The sequence below is a fragment of the Trametes versicolor genome (assembly GCF_000271585.1).
Source record: "Trametes versicolor FP-101664 SS1 unplaced genomic scaffold TRAVEscaffold_8, whole genome shotgun sequence".
Taxonomy (NCBI): domain Eukaryota; kingdom Fungi; phylum Basidiomycota; class Agaricomycetes; order Polyporales; family Polyporaceae; genus Trametes; species Trametes versicolor.
Window position 1 is genome coordinate 1830669 of NW_007360328.1, and position 19499 is coordinate 1850167.

Sequence of the window (19499 nt, forward strand, 5' to 3'; positions counted from 1 at the left end):
GGGGGGGGGGGGGGGGGGGGGGGGGGGGGGGGGGGGGGCATGTCCCAGGTCTCGTAAGGTTGAGTCCCGGCAGATCGCGAACGTGCTATGTGTGGCATAAGGCTGCGATAGAAACGAGTGCAGTGCGCGGAGACGACGCGGGGCCGGCCATAGACAGACCCTTCGGGAGGAACGATTGTCTTCCGCCCCGAACGTGAGGCTAGTTTACGAGCCTATAGACAGACAAGAATCACATAGACCAAACCAGGTGGGAGATTAACCTCAAGTATCACATAGAAAGTTGTCGAGGGCCGTTATTATGAGGCTGGTCAGAGACATGCCTCCTGATTGGCTGGTACGATAGACGCCGAATTGTACCGCGAAGTACATCCGGCGCCTAATATGTATCCCCAACAGGCGCCCAAAATGTCCGCAGACACGTGAAATACGCCCCAAAAGTCTGGCGAGCTTGAAGTGGCGGCGTGGCACAATTGGTTGCTGCTCTGTGCTCATCGCTCACGACGTCCTCCACGACCCAAAATATGGCGAGCTCGCTCACGACCTTCATCGACCTCTCCAAGCCCTCCTTGATCGCATGTGTCGCGTCGATCGCGTTCAACCCGACCGCGTGGAATATCGTCGCGCGCAATGGTGTGTCCCGACACCGCTGTCGCCCCTCCGAGCTCGTACTGACCCCCGCGCCCTCTCGCGCGCAGAGTACAGGAACAAGACGATAACGCGCATATTTGGAGGGAACGCGCGGTATGGGTGCTACTTCCTTGCACTGTGCATCTTCTCCGCGGGCATGTTGCGCGACTCGCTGTACGTCCCCCTACCATATGACGCTGCCCCGTTCACTGCCGCTGACACGTCCGCACAGATACCACCGCGCAGTGCTAGAGCAGCCGCAAGTGAAGCTACTGCCAGAACCACTAGATACGCTCATCCCCGCCGTGCTCTTCAGCCTCGGGCAGATCTTCGTCGTGACCTCTACTTGGGCACTCGGGGTCACTGGGACTTTCCTGGGCGACTACTTTGGGATCCTCATGGACCACCGCGTCGAGGGCTTCCCGTTCAACGTCCTGCGCGATCCGATGTACGTCGGGAGCACGATGTCCTTCGCCGCGACCGCCCTCTGGTGAGTGCCCACCTCGCGCCGCGCGTGCGTGCAGCCTGTTGACGTAACGGTCGTGTCTTGCCAGGTTCGAGCGCCCCGCTGGGCTATTCGTCACGGCGTACGTGTACATTGTGTACTTGATTGCGCTTCGGTTTGAGGGGTACGTGCATCGCGCATTAACGGTCCTCGCGCTACCCAATCTTACGTCTATGTGCTTTCCAGCCCATTCACGGACGCGATATACTCCAAGCGGGCGGCTGCGCAGGCAGAGTCTAGGAAGGAGCTCTGAACGATCTCACGACTCACGACTTTGGGACACAGATGGATTTTTTGTAGACGACACTGAGGTTCAACACCCGCCACCCCTATACACCGTAGTGTAATTCAGTATACTTTCAACAGCGCATTACCCTACCTAGTCGCATATACAATGACCTGTAGCCGTGTATGCATGTCGCTGTTCCTCATCACGTACGCCGCCAGGGTTTGTGTAAATGCAAAGAATTCGGTGTCCTCAGAAACCAGACTAACGATCATGACACAGCTTTACTCAGTGCGATGTTGATGAGGTGGGGCAGTGTCCGTGCTATTACGTCACGTCTACAGCAGAGCGAGGATAGTGTACTAAAATATAACATCAACCATACCGATATCCCTCTACAACACCCGTCCACAGCTTCCTGCAATCGACCTCGGCGCCCAACCTCGACGCGAGCAAGAACGCGCCACTCAGTTTCCTGGGACCATCCGGATACACCGTCAGTCGCAACCCTGGGCAGCAACATAACACCCAAACGCACCTGTTTAAGCTGTAGGTCTCCCGTGGCGGAGGTGTGAGCCGGTGCTGGAGCATGACTGGGATCTGCGCCCTGATCTCCGCCGTGATGTCTGCCCAGGCGGACCCAGGACCGAATGTGAACGGCTGCGGAGTGGTCGCCTTGAACGGCGTGCCGAGCAGCACCATCGACTTGACGTGCGCGTCGAGCATGACCTGAATGGGGTTGCGCAGTCAGTCAATCAGTCGTGCAGTGTATATAGCGGATCGAAGTCGAACCTCATTCTCCTGGCCGGTGAGGTACCCCAGCTTCAGGCTCCATTCGACGCACGCGTCACGATCTTCGGCGACGGCAGCGGAAAGGAGGTGCAGCCAGTTGTCGATGAACTCCTTCGAGTATTCACGGGTGGCCCCAAAGTCAACTAGCTCAACCTAGACCGGGAGTAAACGTCAATACCACCGATGGGGATTGAACGAGATGCGCGCCCACCTTGCGCGTATGCGGGTTCCAGAGGAAGTTCGTCCAGTTCGGGTCAGTTTGCATCACCCTGAACACGAACAGCTCGCGCAAGCAGAGCTCTATGATGCGCGCCGCGATCTATCCAGCGCCGTACGTCAGTGTGATCCCTACAAACCGCACATGTGCACGCTCACGTCGTTCCTATCGCGCTGCGAGAGGCGATCGATCACAGCCCCGCCCACGCTCACGCCGTCGACGTGCTCCATGACCAGCACGCGCTCCGTGCTGCCCTCCCAGACCCAAGGCACCGTGAAGCGCGGGTCGGCCCCAAGGTGGTCCGCCTGCCCAAAGCGGCGCACGAAGCCCGCCTCGCGCGCGTAGTCGCACTCGTCCGCGAGCTCCTCCTTCATGACCTGGATCGTGCGGTCGAGGAAGAGCCCCCGCGGAAGGAGCTTGCCCGCGGTGAGCAGCATCTTCACGTACCCGAGGTCGCTTGCGATCGAGTTCACGATGTTCGGGAACTGCACCTTGACGGCGACGCGCGCGGGCGCGGAAGTCGGGGAGGCAGAGGCTTTCAAGACAGCAGAATGCACCTGCCCAATGGAGGCCGCTGCAAAGGGAAGGCGGTCGAACGACTCGAAGGTGTCCATCCAGGACGGCCCGAGGGCGTCCCGCATCACTTGCTACGCGTTACAGTGTGAGATTGCTTCCGGGCAGCGGAGGGCAAATGGACCCCACCTCCATTTGCCAGTCAGGCATGTAGTGCGCGCTATCCTGCACCCGGCGGAAGATATCCTCGATCTCCGGTGGGAGTACATGACTGTCTTACAGAGCGAGGTCCGTCAGTGGCGTGATAACGGCAGATGTATGCCCTGGGCAGACCTTGGATGCTCATGAATTGCCCTAATTTGAGCGCTGCGCCACGCATCTGGGTGAGTTTTGACACGAGTCGTTTGATGTTTCCCTCGGTGAGCATGAGCGAGGAAGGCGCGTGCTCATCCGTGCCGCTTGTCGTACGACGCAGTATCTCGGATGCTGCGCCATAACCTAGTGACGCCGCGAGACCTTTGATACCCAGTACATTGAGGTCACTGTTTCTAACTAGACGATGGCCCGGGTACACTCACCTCCGTAGTGGAACAAACGCCCTATCCGTGATGACGGCACTTTGGAGGACTGCAGGTTCCGGTTGCGTAGTTGTTCAAGAGACACTTGCTGAACATCAGAAGATGTTAGTATGTCGGAGGGGTTTCAGGTGCATGCTTCAACGTACTTCTCCAGGGCCGGGAACACCTGTGCTCACAGACGCATCCTCAATGGATGGTGCTTCTCTCTTCTCTGCTGGCGATGGTGTTGGCGAAGCATAGCTTTCCACTGATGTAGCTTGCACGCTCTGGTGAATCTTCGGTAGGTCTGCAGATGCTGTCGGTTCGCACGGTGCGGTCACGGGCACACTCTGCATTGAACGCGAAGACCTCTCTATTGCCTCCATCCGCACTGCGACAGATGGGGGCGGCTTAGACTCAAGAGGACTTGGACTTGGACTTACGGCCTACTGCACGCTCTGTGAGTGACCCTAGCGGCACGAATGATTCAACGTACTGCTTCAGCCGTATAACCTGCTACATCCCCGCCACGGGGTATGCTCCCTAGTGTCTCTGGAGGACTGTTGCGGGATTCCTTCAACTTGCTACGAAGAGAGCTCTGCACGGGTGGCTGAAGTTGAGGACCTTGAGAGGATGTCGCCCCAGCGCCTTCGTACGGATACGACTCGTCTCTCTCTCGTCTTCGTGTAAGTATTTCCGTTTCGCATATTGCTTGCCGCGCCCGCGAGAGCTGAGATGCGCGAATGTGTGCGGCATGCGAAAGGATGTTGCAGACCGAGCTGGCGATGCATAGCCACGTGTACGCTGGACCAGGAGGCATGTCACGGTCAAAGAAAAGCGTCTAGGACTTAGCAGGGCATGGTGGGCGTCGAGAAGAGAGACAGCCACGCGTTCGCGTCGCAGGTCGGTTCGAGACGAACTTTCCAAGGATGACGCTGAGGCACGGGCGCTCCGAACATTTTGATCCGTGTCGGAGGCCCGGAAAGCACTTGAGTCGCGCACATTGCATCTCCAAGTAAAGACAGTGTTACATTGTTCCATCATCTGTCGCCACGACCAGCCGCAGGACTTGACATTATTCGTCGCAATATAATAGCGTCCAGTAGTATAGTAGATTACATATGCACAACAGTACCATGCATCGTGTGCCCGCCAGAACGGACGCTCACGCGTGCTCCTCGTCGTCGTCGCTAACCTTCTTCGCCTTGTCGACGACGGCCCATGTCTCGTCCATCTCCGTCTTCATCTCCTCTTCGCGCATAAGCAGGCACGTCAGCAGCCCCGCGACGGACAGCCCGATCATGACCTGCCAGATGAGCTTCGTGCCGTCCGCGAACGCCGCGCGCACCTCGCTCTTCTGCGGTTCGAGCATGCCCGGGATCGTCGGGATGAGCTGGTACGCGTACTCCTGGTCCTTCGGGAGTGTATCTGTGAGCGACTTCGGCAGCTTCTCCGTCAGCACGTTCTGCAAGATCGCGCCGCCGACAACGATGCCCCAACTCTGCGTTCGCGTCGTCTGTCAGTATGCGCAAGGATAACGGATTCCGAGGTATGTGCTCACCTGCGCGAAGTTGCGGACGAAAACGAAGAACGCGAGGGCGTATGCGCTGTTCGAGACCGGGAGCGGTGCGAGGATGGGGAACTGCGTGCTGATCCACAGTATGCCGAGGCCAACGCCGAGGGGGATCTGGAAGCCGATGTACGTCGCCGCGCTGCTCTTCTCGTTCAAAAGCGACAGCAGGACGAAACCGACGATGCTGAACAGCCACCCGACGTAGTTCTGCGGGCGATAGATGTGGATGATCTCGACGCTGACACCGGCGACGATGGCAAAGATCGGGATCGTGAAGGAGAGACCGAACATTTCGATGCCGGACTTGAGCGCGCTCGCTTCTTTCGAGGCTTGCAGATAAATAGGTAGATAGTCTAAGCAGAGTCAGAGGGACGCGTATATGCAGGCAAAGGCTTTGTGAACTCACAAACAGCAGTCAGAGAGACGACGCCGTGGAAGAACGTTCCAAGATATCTGTTGGTCGTTAGAGTCATGGTACCGCTATAGACTCAAAGATCACGTACCCGCTGAGAGTTGTCCGGTTCGTGAAGAAGAATTCAGGAACCTAGTAAGCAATTCAGCGCCATCGCCCTATGAAGTGGTGATACGTAAACTCACAGTTTGGCCGTGCAGCCAAAGCTTCTCGATGACGAAGAACACAGTGATGCCGATCACACCCAGGATGAGCGTGATGAGCACTTCGGGCGAGATCCACGGGAAACGGAGGCCGCCCCAGGTCAGTCCAAGGAACACCAGAATCGTGCTCGTGACGATGACGGCGTTTCCGCTGCGCGCGAGGTACCGCAGTCAGCATGCGGTCATGGCGGAGCGCGCCGCGGTGGTAATAACACTCACATCCAGTCCATCTCTGCGATCTTCTTCATCGCACTCCCCTTCGGAACGATGTTCGGGAGGCAGAAGAGGATCGCAGCGGTCGCGAGCGCGCACAGCGGGATGTTCATGTAGAAGAGCCAGCGCCATGCGCCGGAACCTGCGAGAGCGCCTCCGATGGGCGGTCCGATGGCGCTGCGAGCTGCGCGTCAGCCCGTGACAGCGGCGACGAGAGGCAGTTCTGGGCGCGACTACGTACCATGCCAGTGCCCAAACCCTGCGGGGATAGTCAGCGCGGGTCAGAGGCGTGGGATGGGCGCAACATAACGTACGCGGCGGCGATACCCTGGAACTTGCCTCGTTCGGGGAGCGGTACCATATCGGCGAAGATGATCTCGGTGACGGACAAGCTCCCGCCGCTGCCGATACCTTGGATCGCTGTGATGGAATGTGAGTTCGTCCCGTCGGAGGATGTGATCGCCACCGGACTGACCTCGACCAGCGATGAGCATGGTCATATTCTGAGCAGCTCCGCAGATCACGGAGCCGACTGCGAAGAAGGTGACGAAGACAATGAGGACATATTTGCGCCCGAAACCAGATACTAGGCCGCCGACGAGAGGCAGCACGGCGGTTGAGGCGATCGTATATGCACCACCGGCCCAGATGAAGTCGTTTCCGTTCAAACGTTGCACGATCGTTGGTAGGGCGGTGGAGACAGCCGTCTGGGACCAGCATTAGCTCTAGCGTCACAGCGACATCACAGGTACGGGCGGACTTACCAGGTCTAGCGCAGACAGCATCTCCACCAGGAGGTTGGAGGCGAACACCAGCCAGAATGTTAAGCCTCGCTTGCCCTTCGGAGTTGGTTGGATATCGTGAATGGACGTGCTGGCCATGGGTACTACGGAGACGCGGGTTTGGACGCTTATACGCCTAAGGTCCACGAGCTCCATCGGACGCTCGGGCGCGAGATGGTTACTCGAGCCAACGAGCCCGGGAGGGGGCTTGGCGTCCTGGATGAAGGACGTTGTGGAGAGGCTGCAGGCAAAGGGGAAGGGCGGTTGGACCCGTCAACGGCGTGAATGGCGTGATACAGGGAAGCACGCACTTCTCCTCGAGCATGATCCGCATCGGGGAAGCCATTATACGCGTCGGCTCTGGGGCGACGCTTAAGTGTGATAGTTATTGCGGTTCCGAAGGCGGGAATGTGTTGATGGTTTACGGAAGAATAGTCGCCCTAAAGTTAATACAACAAGAGGAAGCAGAGGGAAGAGGGAGAAGAAGCCCTGGGTGGGTTGGGGGGAAAGGAGGGAACGTGCAACCGTCTGGCCGTGGCCTGCCAAATACTCCTGGCGGCGTCTGGCCCCTCGATTGCAAATGGGCGGTGACATTTCCGACCATAGCAGCACGCCGGGCAATCAATTGGCAACGTATAACCAGGATCTGCTCACCGGAAATTGCACACGAGGGCGGTGTGCCTCGGCGGCGTTTGAGGACGTCGTGCGCCCAAAATACACCGCTTTGTGACACACGAAACCGCTCTCGCCCGTGCGACCGCGCCGTTGATGCCATGCGACGTTGGCGAGCAATGTCACGCCATCGTATTTCGCATCACCGCGCCTGCGCGCCTAGGCCATGTTCGCAGCCAACCTCGGACGTGAGCACCACACATGCGTATCTACCTCGGGAGTTGTTGAGTGTAGCGCTTTGATGTAACGTTCTATGTTTGGGAGTACCGCACAAAGTCCCAATGAAGGGCGGTAGTATGAAGGGCCCGGGAGCTATTCATGCCCCGACGGAATGAAGATAACCTCACGCCGGGGCTGCGGCCTTGGGACGAAAGCGTCCGGAGACCCTGGCGGCCGCTTTCGAAGCGTTCAGGCCTTGAAGCTTGAGCTACACGCATTGAGATGGATAAGAGTAGCGTTCAATGTCCGGGAGTTGTTCAAGACGTCCGCCTCTTCTCATGGCACCATATATGCGCTTGGTAACTTGCCTATTCATGCGCCTTGGAGCACATGATCGCAGTAGTGTTGGTCGAACCCTGACGCCACGGCTGAGCCTCAGACACGGTAAATCCCAAGGTGACAAGAGCGCACCGCAAGGTTACGACACCGCTCCAGGCGCGCTCCGGCCGCCGTCGTATAAAGCCAAGGCTGTCATGGAGAAGCCCGTTTCGAAAGATGCTATGACACAAGCCTTCGGCGACTTCCCTCAGACTCCCGCGAGTGGCATATACGCAATGTTTGCGGTACCTGTTGGTTCCTGTTATTGTCAGGGACAGAAACTGACTTCGTAGACTGAAATTGCGTTAGCGTGTCCTACGTCCATATACGGTCATAGATGCTTCCTACGACATACCTTCTAAGTAATATATTCAAGATGCGTGAGCATGCCGAGATGGTGAGCCTGCCAGAATGGACCCCCTTGTGGTCCGAGCCTGGCTCGTCCGGTCAGGGATCCGCCCAAATGGGAAGAGCTCCCCCCGGCCGCGCACCCCTGCCTAACCGAGGTCGTATTGCAGTGACCGTTTGCAAGGTTGCAGGCTCCGTAGGGCGTCGCAGCGGCACTGGCCCGGGAGCATTCACAGCGACTGTCCCATGTCAAACCTTGTCGAAGCGTCTCAAACGGCGCTCGCGCCAATTTGGTTGTATCACCCCATTCACTGCACGTACCCATCAGTATCAAAAGCCTGCGATCACCCGTATGCGCTGCACGCCAACGTACCAGCCAAGCTGCAGAGGAGACAAGGCCTGCGTCGTCGCGGTGGTCAGAAGGAAAGAACGCGAACGAGCCGTCGGACCGAGACAGTGAATTCCATGCACGGCCCGGATGGGCTCCGGACACTTCCGATTGGTGGGCAGTGTCAGACACCCATTAAGCTCCAATGGGCGCTAACGTGGGCGCAGCAACCATCTCTGAGTGGCAGCGCAGTGCCAGCCTTTCACTCTTCCGCCGCTCACTCCCGCACGTCCTTTGAGAACACCTTGAGGACCTATCTCATGTCTACTTCTGGAGTCAGTACTGGTGCAGGGGACTCTGAAACGGCGCGGTATGTTGTGCAAAGGTAAGGACTTGTGAGCCTAGGCATGACGTCCTTGCCTCTGTCTTGGCTGATCGACATTGACCCCTTGCATAGCTCCGACGTTCTTGAGGACATGCGAGTGAATGTTCAGGCGGAGGGATCGGAGAGGGTAGTGTGGTACAAGGCGAGTGTGGCTGCAACGCGCATGCGAGACAGAGCCGTGAAGCTAACCTCACATCTGTGAAGGAAAGATTCCTGTCGGACGACGAGATTATCGAACACATTGTGGTGCGCACCGAGGCCTCTCTTTCAGCTCGGACACAACTAATCTCATAGCAGGATAACGAGACCTCTACGCTGCTTTGGACAATCCACCGGCCGAAGCGCGGGTGGTATATCCGCGTGCGCGCACCCTCCTTCCCCCCGGGCGTGTTCATTTCCCTCACCCCAATACCGCAAACGTCGCCCTATCATGCAGAGGCCGCCCTTTCGTTTGCGTGCCGGACGAATCTCCCTGCAACACCGACGTCACCGCCATCACGAACACGTCCTTCCATAATCACGAACTTCTCGACCGACTCGGATGCGACGCTCACCAATGGCAGCCGCGACTCCATGCACTCCTATCCACCAACACCACCACAGGGCCCCTCCATCGTGGTCAACCCGCCCTCGCCGCGCTCCGTGCACGCAAAGCTCGACTCCGTGTCCCTCTCCCCGACGCTTCGGCCTCAGCGCCGACCCGCGCCGCCGACTGTGCAATCTGCGGTCACGCACTTCGTGTTGACCCCGCACTCCCGCGCACACATCCCGGAGCAGGTGCAGCAGGTATCGATATTCACGCGACTCATGTCCGTGATTAAAAACAACGCCCCGAGCCATTCCTACTCGTTCACGCTCTCGCCCATACCCTCTGCGCCTCTGCCGGCACCGACACCGGCGCCACCCACCTCTCCAACGAGCGAGGTTGAGCCGAGGCTAATTGCGGGTGCTGAGGCGGGCGCGGGCACGAGCGACGGGAACCCACTTACGCCGGTTCCGCTGCTGACGTTCCACGACCGGACGCCGGTCTGGACCGCACACTGCAACTCGGGGCTGATCGAGCTGGATGAGCGGCAGGTCCGCGTCCTCGGCGTCGAGCCCGCGTTCTACATCGCGCTCGCGCTGACGTATCTGGAGTTTCTTCAGGAACGGGAGGTGCGTATCGTGCTTTCGTATCCCCCTTATGATGCCCAGCGCTGACTAGGGCTCGATTTCGCAGAGTTATCTGGTCGCTGCGTATGACTAAGACATAATAATGGACGGGGGTCGCGCTATGCTATTGCTGTCTGTAATTTATGCTATGTCTAGGAAGGTATCGTATCGTATTGGTTGGTCTCGTGGACCACATGCACCAGCTTACGGCTCTGGACCCTGAGACCATGCAGCGAGAACTCTATCCATGAGAACCCATATGCTCTTCCCTCTAGGGCGCTCTTTAGACCTTCGTAGCGGCTGCGAGGGACATAGAGCTGCTTGGCCAACATGACTCTTGCCGCCCATTTGCCGGCGTTTGCTGGTCACCGATAAGTATCAGTTTCAAGCGCTGCTGCGTAATTTGGACTCTCATCGTCAACCACATTATACGTCAGCGTAGCACCGCGATTCCAGGATTCGAACTCGTTTTTTGCCCGATACCCGCCGTAGACATTTTCTATCAGCTATAGACTTAGTAGGCCGTCTCGCATTTCTATCTATGTATGAATCACGCTGATGTACATCTACATAGGCGACTTGGATCAGCGCCTTTCCCCGGGTCTGCGTAGGACACCGGCTGGACTGCAAGTATATACGTGCGGCGATCCATCTCGATCCCGAGCACTGTACACATATACAAGCCAACCACGGTCCAAGTACCTATCGGCATGTCGCATTCAAGAACGATCGTCACCCGCGCCTCCACAAAAGCCGCCGCGAAAGCCGTTGCCACCGCGCTCGGCGATGACATCCCATACGCCATCGTCGGCGGTGGCGCCTGCCTCCTGCTCGGCGGGCAGCGCCTCACGGACGACATCGACGTCGTCGTCCCGCGCGGGTGCACCCCCGCCGCGCGCCAGCTCCTCAAAGCCGCGGGCACGTTCGCCATCGAGCCGCGCACGCGGCACACGCGGCACGCTGCGACGGGCGTCGACATCGACGTGCTCGCGCCCCCGGCGCTGTTCAGGGGCGCGTTCGACGCGGGCACGCCGACGGTCGCGGTGGACGGGGTGCGCGTGCTGCACCCGCGGCTGCTGCTGGATGCGAAGTGCGGGTCGATGCCTGGGAGGGCGTCGGACGGGAAGAAGATCACCGACGGGGCGGACATCGCCTTCCTGCTGCGGTATATCTGCGATAACGGGATCGAGCTCGGGGCGGGCGATGTGCCGAATGCGAGCGGGGCGCTCATCGCGTACACTGTTGAGCGGCAATGGGTGTCGCAGGATTTGTGGGTCGCGGCGGGATTTGTCGTAGGCGGTGAGTTCTGCGTTTCTTTGGTCGCGTGTGGGCGTAACTGAAGAGCTTGATGGTCTATAGAGGGATTGCCTCAGGACTGAAAGACCTATGCATGCATGATGCACCGTAGATGCGCGAGGTATCAACCCACAGGGATGTCCGTGTGTCTCAATGTATATGCAATGCGAACTTGAGTATCATATAGGCTGGTACAAGTCAAGTCGACTCCTGGCCTCCGGCTCTTGGGACCGCCCCCTTCCATGTGCACCGCTAAACTCGCTTCGCGTGCCTGGTTCTCTACCGACGTCAACTCGACCCGCCCAGCGCCGCGCGGTGCACTCGGGCGTAAGCCACCAGCCTCTCCTCTCGCCCTCCCCGATACCCGCTCGTGTCCCAGCGCCTTTGCCGTCTTTATATACAACGTGCCCCACCGTCAGGCGCGCGGTACGGAGCCGCCGTATCCCCTCTGGTGGCCCTCACTACAAGAGGCCAAGACGAGAACAAACTTCGCATCTGTGCACCTGCGTCTGGGGACACCGCGGTCAGCGGGGACCCCCGACAATGGGTGGGGATGCCTGTTGAGCCGGACCCCGAAAACGACCAAAATGTCCGGGGCCAACAGGCCTGTTAGCGCCCGATTTCGTCCGGATGGTACACTGCAGGGCGCAGCGGCACATTTTCTTGCGGGTGAATGTGCGTCTATGAGGATTTCGCCCAGATTTCGCCCAGATTTTGCTCACGTTCACTGCGTTCAGCCCATTTTTATTCGGGCTCCGACCAGATCGGACTACTTCGTGTACTCGTCGTTTGCGAATAGACCGTCTACGTCTTCTTCGCATAGACCCGCCCAGAAGGCGGGCCACACGGCCGTGCTCGCCGACGGGCCCAAATCGTCCATTCGCGCTCGTAGTACGCCCTGCGTACGTCATGTACTACGGACTACTCGACCCTTCGCACCGGACTGTCTGAACGGAGTTCTGCCTACAACCGCTTACGCGTGTGTAGGCTCTCTACTTCTCCTCGAATAGGCTCAGGGCGCAGGGCTTGAGATTGCATACTAAAGGGCCCCCAGCTAGCTCGGAACGGTCATCCCATCTTGATCTTTGACCCCCACCATCCCTCAACACTCTGAAGCTGCAAGTCTTCATGCACCTAGTGAGTGACTATTGCAGGTTGCAGGGCGCTTGTCCCCGGCCTGATTTCGATTTTTTCGCACACTCCTCGCTCTCGGAGCACGTCCACTTCGAACGTCCATAGCTCGCTCAATTCTACAGGTTTCGGCTTTATTTCTTTAGTTCTGGACTCGTCTCGTCTGCGCGCAGGGCACGGTACAACTCGCGCCGCGATCCGATCACTTTCACCAAACTGCTCTTGGCGACCCCCTCCGGCACGCGAACACGGATAGCGGACGAACCGCGCATCGCAGGCGCGTAGGAGGAGCATTTAGGGTGTGCTAGAGGGGCCACGGAGGGCAGGGTGACACATTCGGAAAGTATAGCGATCTGTCCATTGTCAAAGCTTACTACTTGAGCGGTGGGCCACTGCCTGTACTGTACCTCCAGGACCAAAGCGGCGGGTCACAGGTCACAGCGACCTCCGCCGCGCCGCTTTAGGGGGTGTGTCCCACGTCACAGTCGCCCCCACCGCTTCAGCGGCGGCGAGCCGACACCGGTCACACTCCAAAAAGGCGTTTTTGGCGGCCCTGTGGGGCCCTGCGCCGCTTTGCCTACCGGGTGGTCACAGGCACCGCCGGTTGCGCCGCTTTGGACAGTCGTGTCCGGCCGGTCACACCCCAAACCCCCCGCCACTTTGGTCCTGGAGGTACAGTACATATTTTTGTCAGCATCTGCTGTATCTATGCTATCCACGTAGCGGATATCTCATGTGCATGTCCAGCCATCATGATAGACTCTGTATGTTAAGTTTTTGTTCATTTACGAGGACGTGCAAGGTGTGTGTGATACAACATCTGTGCCACAATTTGAGGGCTATGTGCGATGTAGAAGCGCCCACAACTACACTTCACTCTGCTACTCCACTCATCTGCTTCACACATTTCTAATCCACACATTCGCTTATCCAACTACTATACATCTTTTCTGTCTATATGGGAAACCGCAAAAACAACCGAAAAAAGAAGACGGCAGATACTCCTGAGCCTGCAACGCCTGTCAAGCCGCCGAAGCCGCCACTGAGACCACGTCCTGTGAGAAGGGCCCCGAAGGAGAATTCTTCGAAGAGCCAGGGCAGTGCGACAGTGGACGACAACACCCTCACTGCTGCTCAAGTGTTGACATCCATGCGCCAGTCAGCATCGAGGGCTCTGGCGCCGCCCCGGAGGCAGCTGTGACGCCCAGCGCCGGGAGCAAGCTGTATCAAGCGGCGAGGAATATCTCCGGAGACGCCAATGCCGAAGAAATCGACGATGGTGACGATGAAGAAGAAGAGGATGACGAGAATGACGAAGAGAAGGGTGATGATGATGAAGATATCATATTGCAGGACAACAGCCCACCTCGTCCGGCTCAGGCTCAGCCGAGCGGTACGTACTACATGCTGCTGTCTATCTCTGCACTTGCCATGTACTGACGTCTTCATATCTTTACTAATGACTCGGGGCGTAAAGAGCCGGTCATAAGCATTGAAGCTATCGATCAAATTATGTCGGTGAAGGGGAAGAAGAAGGGAAAGAAGAAGGCAGAAACCACCCCGGCGGGCTCGGATTCAGATTCGGAAATCCCAGGTGCGTGCATGAGCTTCTGTGCAATCATGAAGTTGACCTGACAACACTATATTCATTCGCACGAGAAGTCTTCAAGATTACATTCAAGGTTCCATGCGGGGAAGCGCTGCGAGAAGTCCAGATCTCGTCAGATACCCTGTGGTGGTCGGCGCGTTCCCAGATCGCCCTCAAGATGGCCTGTGAGCCATCCTTGCTGCGAGTGGCATATATCCTCCCTTGGGAGCAGAAGGGTACCAAGAAACTTGCACCGACACTTCTGCAAGACCACGACGAGTGGGACAGCCTTCGGGAACAGATCACCGCCCACATCAAGAGTGAGAAGGCCAAGAACTGTGGTCATGGGACTGTGAAGCCGTTCTCCATCATCTTGTCAAGAGTCGGTGATGACGATACTCCGCCTCAGGTACGTCTATGCACAGGACATGATCTTAACGTTCTCACCCGCTATATACAATCTATAGACTGACAACAAGGGAGCATCCGCTAGCGGCGGCCAGCGTAGCGGTGCAGAAGCTCAAGATACCTCCAGCAGTCCTGTAGGCAAGGTAATCGAAGACTTGCAGACCCGGTATTTCTGTGCTGCATGCAAGAAGCCATGCATTGTACTCCCACCCGGCGATCACCGTCAGCTCACGATGAAAGCCATGAGCAAATGGGCGTATCTGATTGTAGGTGTGCTGCAATACAACTTTGACACCCTTGTCTCATGCTTCACCTTCTAGATCAGCGACAAGGCAAGCCCGACAGAATTCCCGAAGCAGCTTTCACCAGACCTCGGTGTGCCAGTCCAACCGGAGGCACCTGCAAGCATTGAGCCTGCTACAGTCACTTCCGTCTCCGCTCCCGCTCCCACAGCACCGGCAATGGCACCTGTGGCTCCTGCAGCTCCTCATCCCCAAATCCCCATCCCCCCTTCAACACCCCAAGCACTCGTTCAGATGCTAATGGGTGTGCTCAACCCGTACGGCAACCATCCACTCGCGTCTGTCCTTCCTCCTCTCGCCCCTAGCGCTCCTGTTTTCCCGCCTATGTATGGCTTTCCTGTCACTGCACCAATGCTGTACAACATGGGCCCGGTACCCGGTCTTCCGCCCGCATACCCGCCAGGGTATGGTCTGCAATTTGCAGGGCCACCGGCGCCACATCCCAGTGATCGTGCGGATGCTACGCGAAATGGCGCACCTCAAACTCCTCATCATTGTCGCCGTTCTGCGCCATCCCGCTCCCCAGTCACACCCTCACCATCTCGCCGCCGCCACCGTGATGCTAGTCCTAACTCAGACGATGGGAATGGATACGCTGCTCCCGTGCCGGTGTATAATCCACACCTTGACGAGTGGCTCCATCAGCTCGACGCCGATCCGGCACGTGGTATGGACCAGCAGAACTATCAGCAATATGGACCATTGTTTGCTCATCTTGGCTTGCTTCGCCTCGATGATCTTCTCCCACTGACTGTAAATGACCTTTGTGGTCTTATTCCAGGCATGAGTGTAGGTGTTGCAGGTCGTCTTATTTGATTTGCATCGGAAGATCACTGTACAGAGTGCATATCAGGAGGTCGAGACAAACACAGGCAATACCATTGATTCCTCTCTCAGCTTCAACTGCACGATACCACACTCATTTTGTCCCTCATACTATAGTACACGCTCGTTTTTCTAGTCAAATGAATAATTTGTTTTCTTTGTAACAAGCATAGCAAAACTCGCAACATGAATATCATACTTCATAGGTAACGGCTATGACAAAAGAACAACTCTGCTTTATCAGGCGTCACCAAGTACACCACATCCAAGAGCATACTGCGAGCTTCGACATCGTCGGTAGTGTTTGTCCCAGATGTACTGGAGCGTGCAAAATGAGGGAAGTGGCGCTGGAAAATGGGCCTTCATGATTGAGAACACCTGCTCGATCGGGTTGAAATCGGGAGAGTAGGCAGGCAGATACTCGACCCGCATGCCACTATTGTAACGTGTAAGTCGTGTTGCATACATGTTCACAATTGACGTACTATGACTCAATGAGTTCCAAAATCTCAGGTGCCTTGTGGATTTTGGCGTTGTCCATGACGATGACAGACCTCGGGTGTGGGAACGGTTGCATTTGAGTGAGCAAGCCATGGATGAAAGCTAAAAACCGCTGCGTGTTGAAGGAGCCATTGACAATGTCACACCAAATGATACCATCGAGGCTCAAAGCAGGCAGGACAGAATACCTAGTTCGGGATTGTGAGCTTGCCATACATGTAGAAACAAATTGATGCACTGACCTCTTCCCGCGGACGTAGAAGCAGCTCCAATATGCGCATCGACCTTTCAACGCCCACACCGAGCCACGGTATGAAGTCCGGCGATCGAACGAACTCTCATCCACGAAGACGAGCTGCTCAGCTTTGTAGTTGATGCCCATGTGCGCAATATATTGCATGCGGCGTTTGTGATTGCATTCGAGTGCCGTCTTTGAGATCTTCGGAAGCAGAATGGGTTGACGCGACTTAGAGGAGGCCAACAGGCCAATAGAGTGGCACATACCTTCTTGCAAGTGAATCCGAGCCTTTTGAGAGTGCGCCACAATGTGGACCATATTCTCATTCCTCTGTCGTGCATTAATGATGGTTCTCAACTTGCTGTTCTTCTTGGCCACACACAGCAGCAGCGCTGCTTGTGTTACTGTGGCCAGCCACCACCATCCTGCTTTCACATAACGGTTGATTTTTGTCATTAGATCAGTCTTGATTGTGTCTGTGTACCGAGGCAGGTGATAGTGGTAGATTTTCTTCTCGTCAATAAGGGGAATCTGGTGATTCACCTCTCGGAAAGGAAGGAGTTCCTCAGGAGCAGGACACATGATGTCCTTAGTGGATTTAGACCACTTCTCTCAGAGCTTAATCAACTCCTTTTCCTTGTCATTGTTGATGACAAACCCAACATGGGACCATCAAATTTCCTTGTACTCTCATGCATTGCTCGCTATGCAATCTAACATCTCATTGACCCCATAAGGGTCATCAAATCCAAAGCAGTCCTTGTGTGGACCTCTCAGCGAATGAAGTGTCAGCACTATGCACTCTGTAATTACAGGAGCATGGCTGGTAACGGCTCACACTTGGTGTTGAACCGGAATTGTCACGGCAATATGGCTGTTCCCTCCCCCTTCTGATGACCATTGCGGTCTTGCATAGCGTTGATGCGTACTCACCGCGCCTGCCACCCGCCGCGGTGCGGGCACCACGCTCGAGCTCGGACCGCCCCGACGCCGACTCCCTAGCGGGTACTGCGCCCCGAGCGGCCCTGAGCCTCCCCGAAGCCCCATCGTCGCTCACGCACCACCCCTCACTCGCCACCCGCGAGTCGAGCAAGGCGAGCCGCGATAAGTGGTCCCGACCGGGGGCGCCAAGCCCCACAAGCATCGGGGTTCGAGGGCAGTACGAAACGCCCGATACGCTCGTCGGGGGTCGCGGCGCATGCATCCCCGCCCACCAATCACACCGCGCGGCCCCGACAGTCTAGGCAAGGCCCGCAGAGCGCGGCCCCCGTAGGGGGCCCAATCGTCGCGCCCGTTGCGCCTTGCGCGACGGGTGCATCTTTTATGTCTTATCCTTCCCGTACGGCTCTGGCCCCTCCTGTATATACGCGGGGCCCCGAGCTCCGGGAAATCCCACTCTCTCTTACCCCTTCAGAGCTCAAGTTTGCGATTGCGACGGCGTCTGCGACTGCGACTTCGACAGCGCCAGCGAGTTCCCTCCCGACAACATCCCCGACGTCCTCGTCTCTTTGCGTACAGTGAGTACTACTCCCAAAGCCCACGTCCCCGATCCCCCGCGTTGCGCCCCGCAATAGCACGTATTGTCCGCGCAATCCCTTCCTCACAGGCCAGGAGCGAAAAGCTCGCTCGGCCCCTCCCCGCACCTTCCGCGTCGTAGGGTACTCGGGATCGTACTCGGAACCCCCCGCTCACACAAGACACTTCTCGGGTCTCGTCCTCTCGGCCCATCGACCCCGACGTCCTAGCGTCCGTTACGGGAGACTTGAGTGCATCAGCGTGTATGGGGAGGTTCCACTTTTGTGGACGTTGCCATGCTCCCCTATTGGACCGACGGTCCGTTCTCAGTTACCCACTTAATGGGCTCCTTTGATCATTTTGTTATCTTGGAGATGGCTTCCTCCTTGAAGAGTGGGATGCTCTGTTTCCTGACTGAGACACGGTCGTTTGCAAAGTCCAGTACGATACCATACTTACAACAGAATACTGTTCCCAGTATTGCATCGTACTTGTCGATGTCGAGGACATTGAAGTAGTGTGCATTACGCACTGAGCCCAGTGCAATTTCAGCTTGTGCCCCGAAATTGATTTTTGTACGACTACCCTTGGTCCCAAGTTGGAGGCCTACTGGCTCCTGCAGGTCAATCCTGCCTGCTTTGCACAAATACGCAAACTCCGGTGTAATGGAGTCGGTAGTGCAGCCCAAGTCGAACAATACCAATGCCCTAATACCATTGATCGGTATCTCCACACATAGAGTGTCTTGGGCTTTGTGAACCTGGCAGGGTTGAGCAGTGGGGTCCTCAATCTTGCGGACCTTAGCGTCATAGATTCATGCATGGCGCAGGCCGCGTTTATTGGCGACAGCCATGCTGTGGATCCGTGGCTCATTTGCTGATCCTTTCAAGGCAATTGCCTCAACTTGCATGCTTTTCATATACACAGTGTCGTTGTGTTTGAAATCTTCCCATTCCGACTGGACTTGTTTGTCCGCAGATTCATATTGCAACCCTACAAACTCAAATTTGGACTGCAGGAAGTCCTGGACCATTTCGGTCTCCAGGGCCAATCCCTGTGTGTCCTCCGCATGGCCTGTGGCTTCAGCAATGTCAAATTCAACCATCAGGGTCTCGACGGGCGTGTTCTGTTGTCCATTGTCTGAGGTGTAATCCACTACTTATTGCGTGAACATGCGCTGACCAGGAGCGGTCTTCTTGCCATGGTTGGGACAGGCCGGGTCCAACATGAAATGCCCAATTTGCCCACATGAGAAGCACTGCAATGCTGCCTTGGTGGCCACAGGCTTCAGAGCAGGATGTGATACCTGACCCAGTGTGTGTCTGGGTTGATCCATGCGACCTGGAGCAGTGCAAGGCAGATCTGGTCGCTTTACTACAAACAAATTCATCCTAGGTGAAGGTTCCACCGCGGAGGGCTTCCGTTGCTGGGAGTTGTTCAATCGACTGTTGTTTCCCGTGGTGGTGTTGTGGATGTGTGTTACATCCCGTGCGACAACAACTCCGATTTCCGGGACTTCATTCCAACTTCCGGGACTTGCACCCTTTTCCGGGAAGTATCCCATTTCCGGGACTTAGTACTGTACTTCCGAACTCCCGGAACTCCGGCCGTACCTCCGGTCCTTCAACTCCCAAACTCCCAAACCTCTGTTTG

General features: G+C 56.9%; 7 protein-coding genes across 7 annotated transcripts; 3 read left to right on the forward strand and 4 right to left on the reverse strand.

Moving 5' to 3' along the window:
- Nucleotides 1-498: 498 nt before the first annotated feature.
- Nucleotides 499-1610, forward strand: TRAVEDRAFT_59695 (phospholipid methyltransferase). The gene is made up of 5 exons (XM_008042495.1): nt 499-630; nt 696-801; nt 860-1117; nt 1182-1256; nt 1319-1610. Exons 1-5 carry the CDS (start codon nt 522-524, stop codon nt 1383-1385), a joined length of 615 nt encoding a protein of 204 aa, XP_008040686.1. The 5' UTR covers nt 499-521; the 3' UTR covers nt 1386-1610.
- A 49-nt stretch (nt 1611-1659) lies between these two features.
- On the reverse strand, nt 1660-4312 carry TRAVEDRAFT_30190 (ABC1-domain-containing protein). Its single transcript, XM_008041907.1, has 10 exons — nt 3934-4312; nt 3605-3883; nt 3459-3546; nt 3214-3396; nt 3070-3155; nt 2526-3014; nt 2362-2469; nt 2151-2303; nt 1897-2087; nt 1660-1833 (listed from the first exon to the last, which is right to left on the reverse strand). The coding sequence occupies exons 2-10, from the start codon at nt 3791-3793 to the stop codon at nt 1734-1736; spliced, it is 1587 nt and encodes a 528-aa protein (XP_008040098.1). The 5' UTR covers nt 3794-3883; nt 3934-4312; the 3' UTR covers nt 1660-1733.
- Nucleotides 4313-4602: 290 nt separating this feature from the next.
- TRAVEDRAFT_127646 (iron permease) lies at nt 4603-6719 on the reverse strand (the record flags this gene model as incomplete). The annotated part of the gene is made up of 10 exons (XM_008042496.1): nt 4603-4938; nt 4999-5363; nt 5417-5463; nt 5514-5554; nt 5608-5776; nt 5845-6015; nt 6080-6097; nt 6153-6258; nt 6314-6545; nt 6603-6719. The coding sequence occupies 10 exons, from the start codon at nt 6717-6719 to the stop codon at nt 4603-4605; spliced, it is 1602 nt and encodes a 533-aa protein (XP_008040687.1).
- A 2056-nt stretch (nt 6720-8775) lies between these two features.
- Nucleotides 8776-10242, forward strand: TRAVEDRAFT_151424 (uncharacterized protein). The gene is made up of 5 exons (XM_008042497.1): nt 8776-8890; nt 8963-9032; nt 9095-9136; nt 9188-10045; nt 10110-10242. The coding sequence occupies exons 1-5, from the start codon at nt 8826-8828 to the stop codon at nt 10134-10136; spliced, it is 1062 nt and encodes a 353-aa protein (XP_008040688.1). The 5' UTR covers nt 8776-8825; the 3' UTR covers nt 10137-10242.
- Nucleotides 10243-10489: 247 nt separating this feature from the next.
- On the forward strand, nt 10490-11521 carry TRAVEDRAFT_59699 (uncharacterized protein). Its single transcript, XM_008042498.1, has 3 exons — nt 10490-10559; nt 10617-11341; nt 11402-11521. The coding sequence occupies exons 2-3, from the start codon at nt 10753-10755 to the stop codon at nt 11419-11421; spliced, it is 609 nt and encodes a 202-aa protein (XP_008040689.1). The 5' UTR covers nt 10490-10559; nt 10617-10752; the 3' UTR covers nt 11422-11521.
- Nucleotides 11522-16076: 4555 nt separating this feature from the next.
- On the reverse strand, nt 16077-16307 carry TRAVEDRAFT_128135 (uncharacterized protein; the record flags this gene model as incomplete). The annotated part of the gene is made up of 1 exon (XM_008042499.1): nt 16077-16307. The coding sequence occupies one exon, from the start codon at nt 16305-16307 to the stop codon at nt 16077-16079; it is 231 nt and encodes a 76-aa protein (XP_008040690.1).
- Nucleotides 16308-18201: 1894 nt separating this feature from the next.
- On the reverse strand, nt 18202-18606 carry TRAVEDRAFT_127897 (uncharacterized protein; the record flags this gene model as incomplete). Its single annotated transcript, XM_008042500.1, has 1 exon — nt 18202-18606. A coding segment is annotated over one exon (405 nt), but the record flags the coding sequence as incomplete, so codon positions are not given.
- Between the last annotated feature and the right edge of the window lie 893 nt (nt 18607-19499).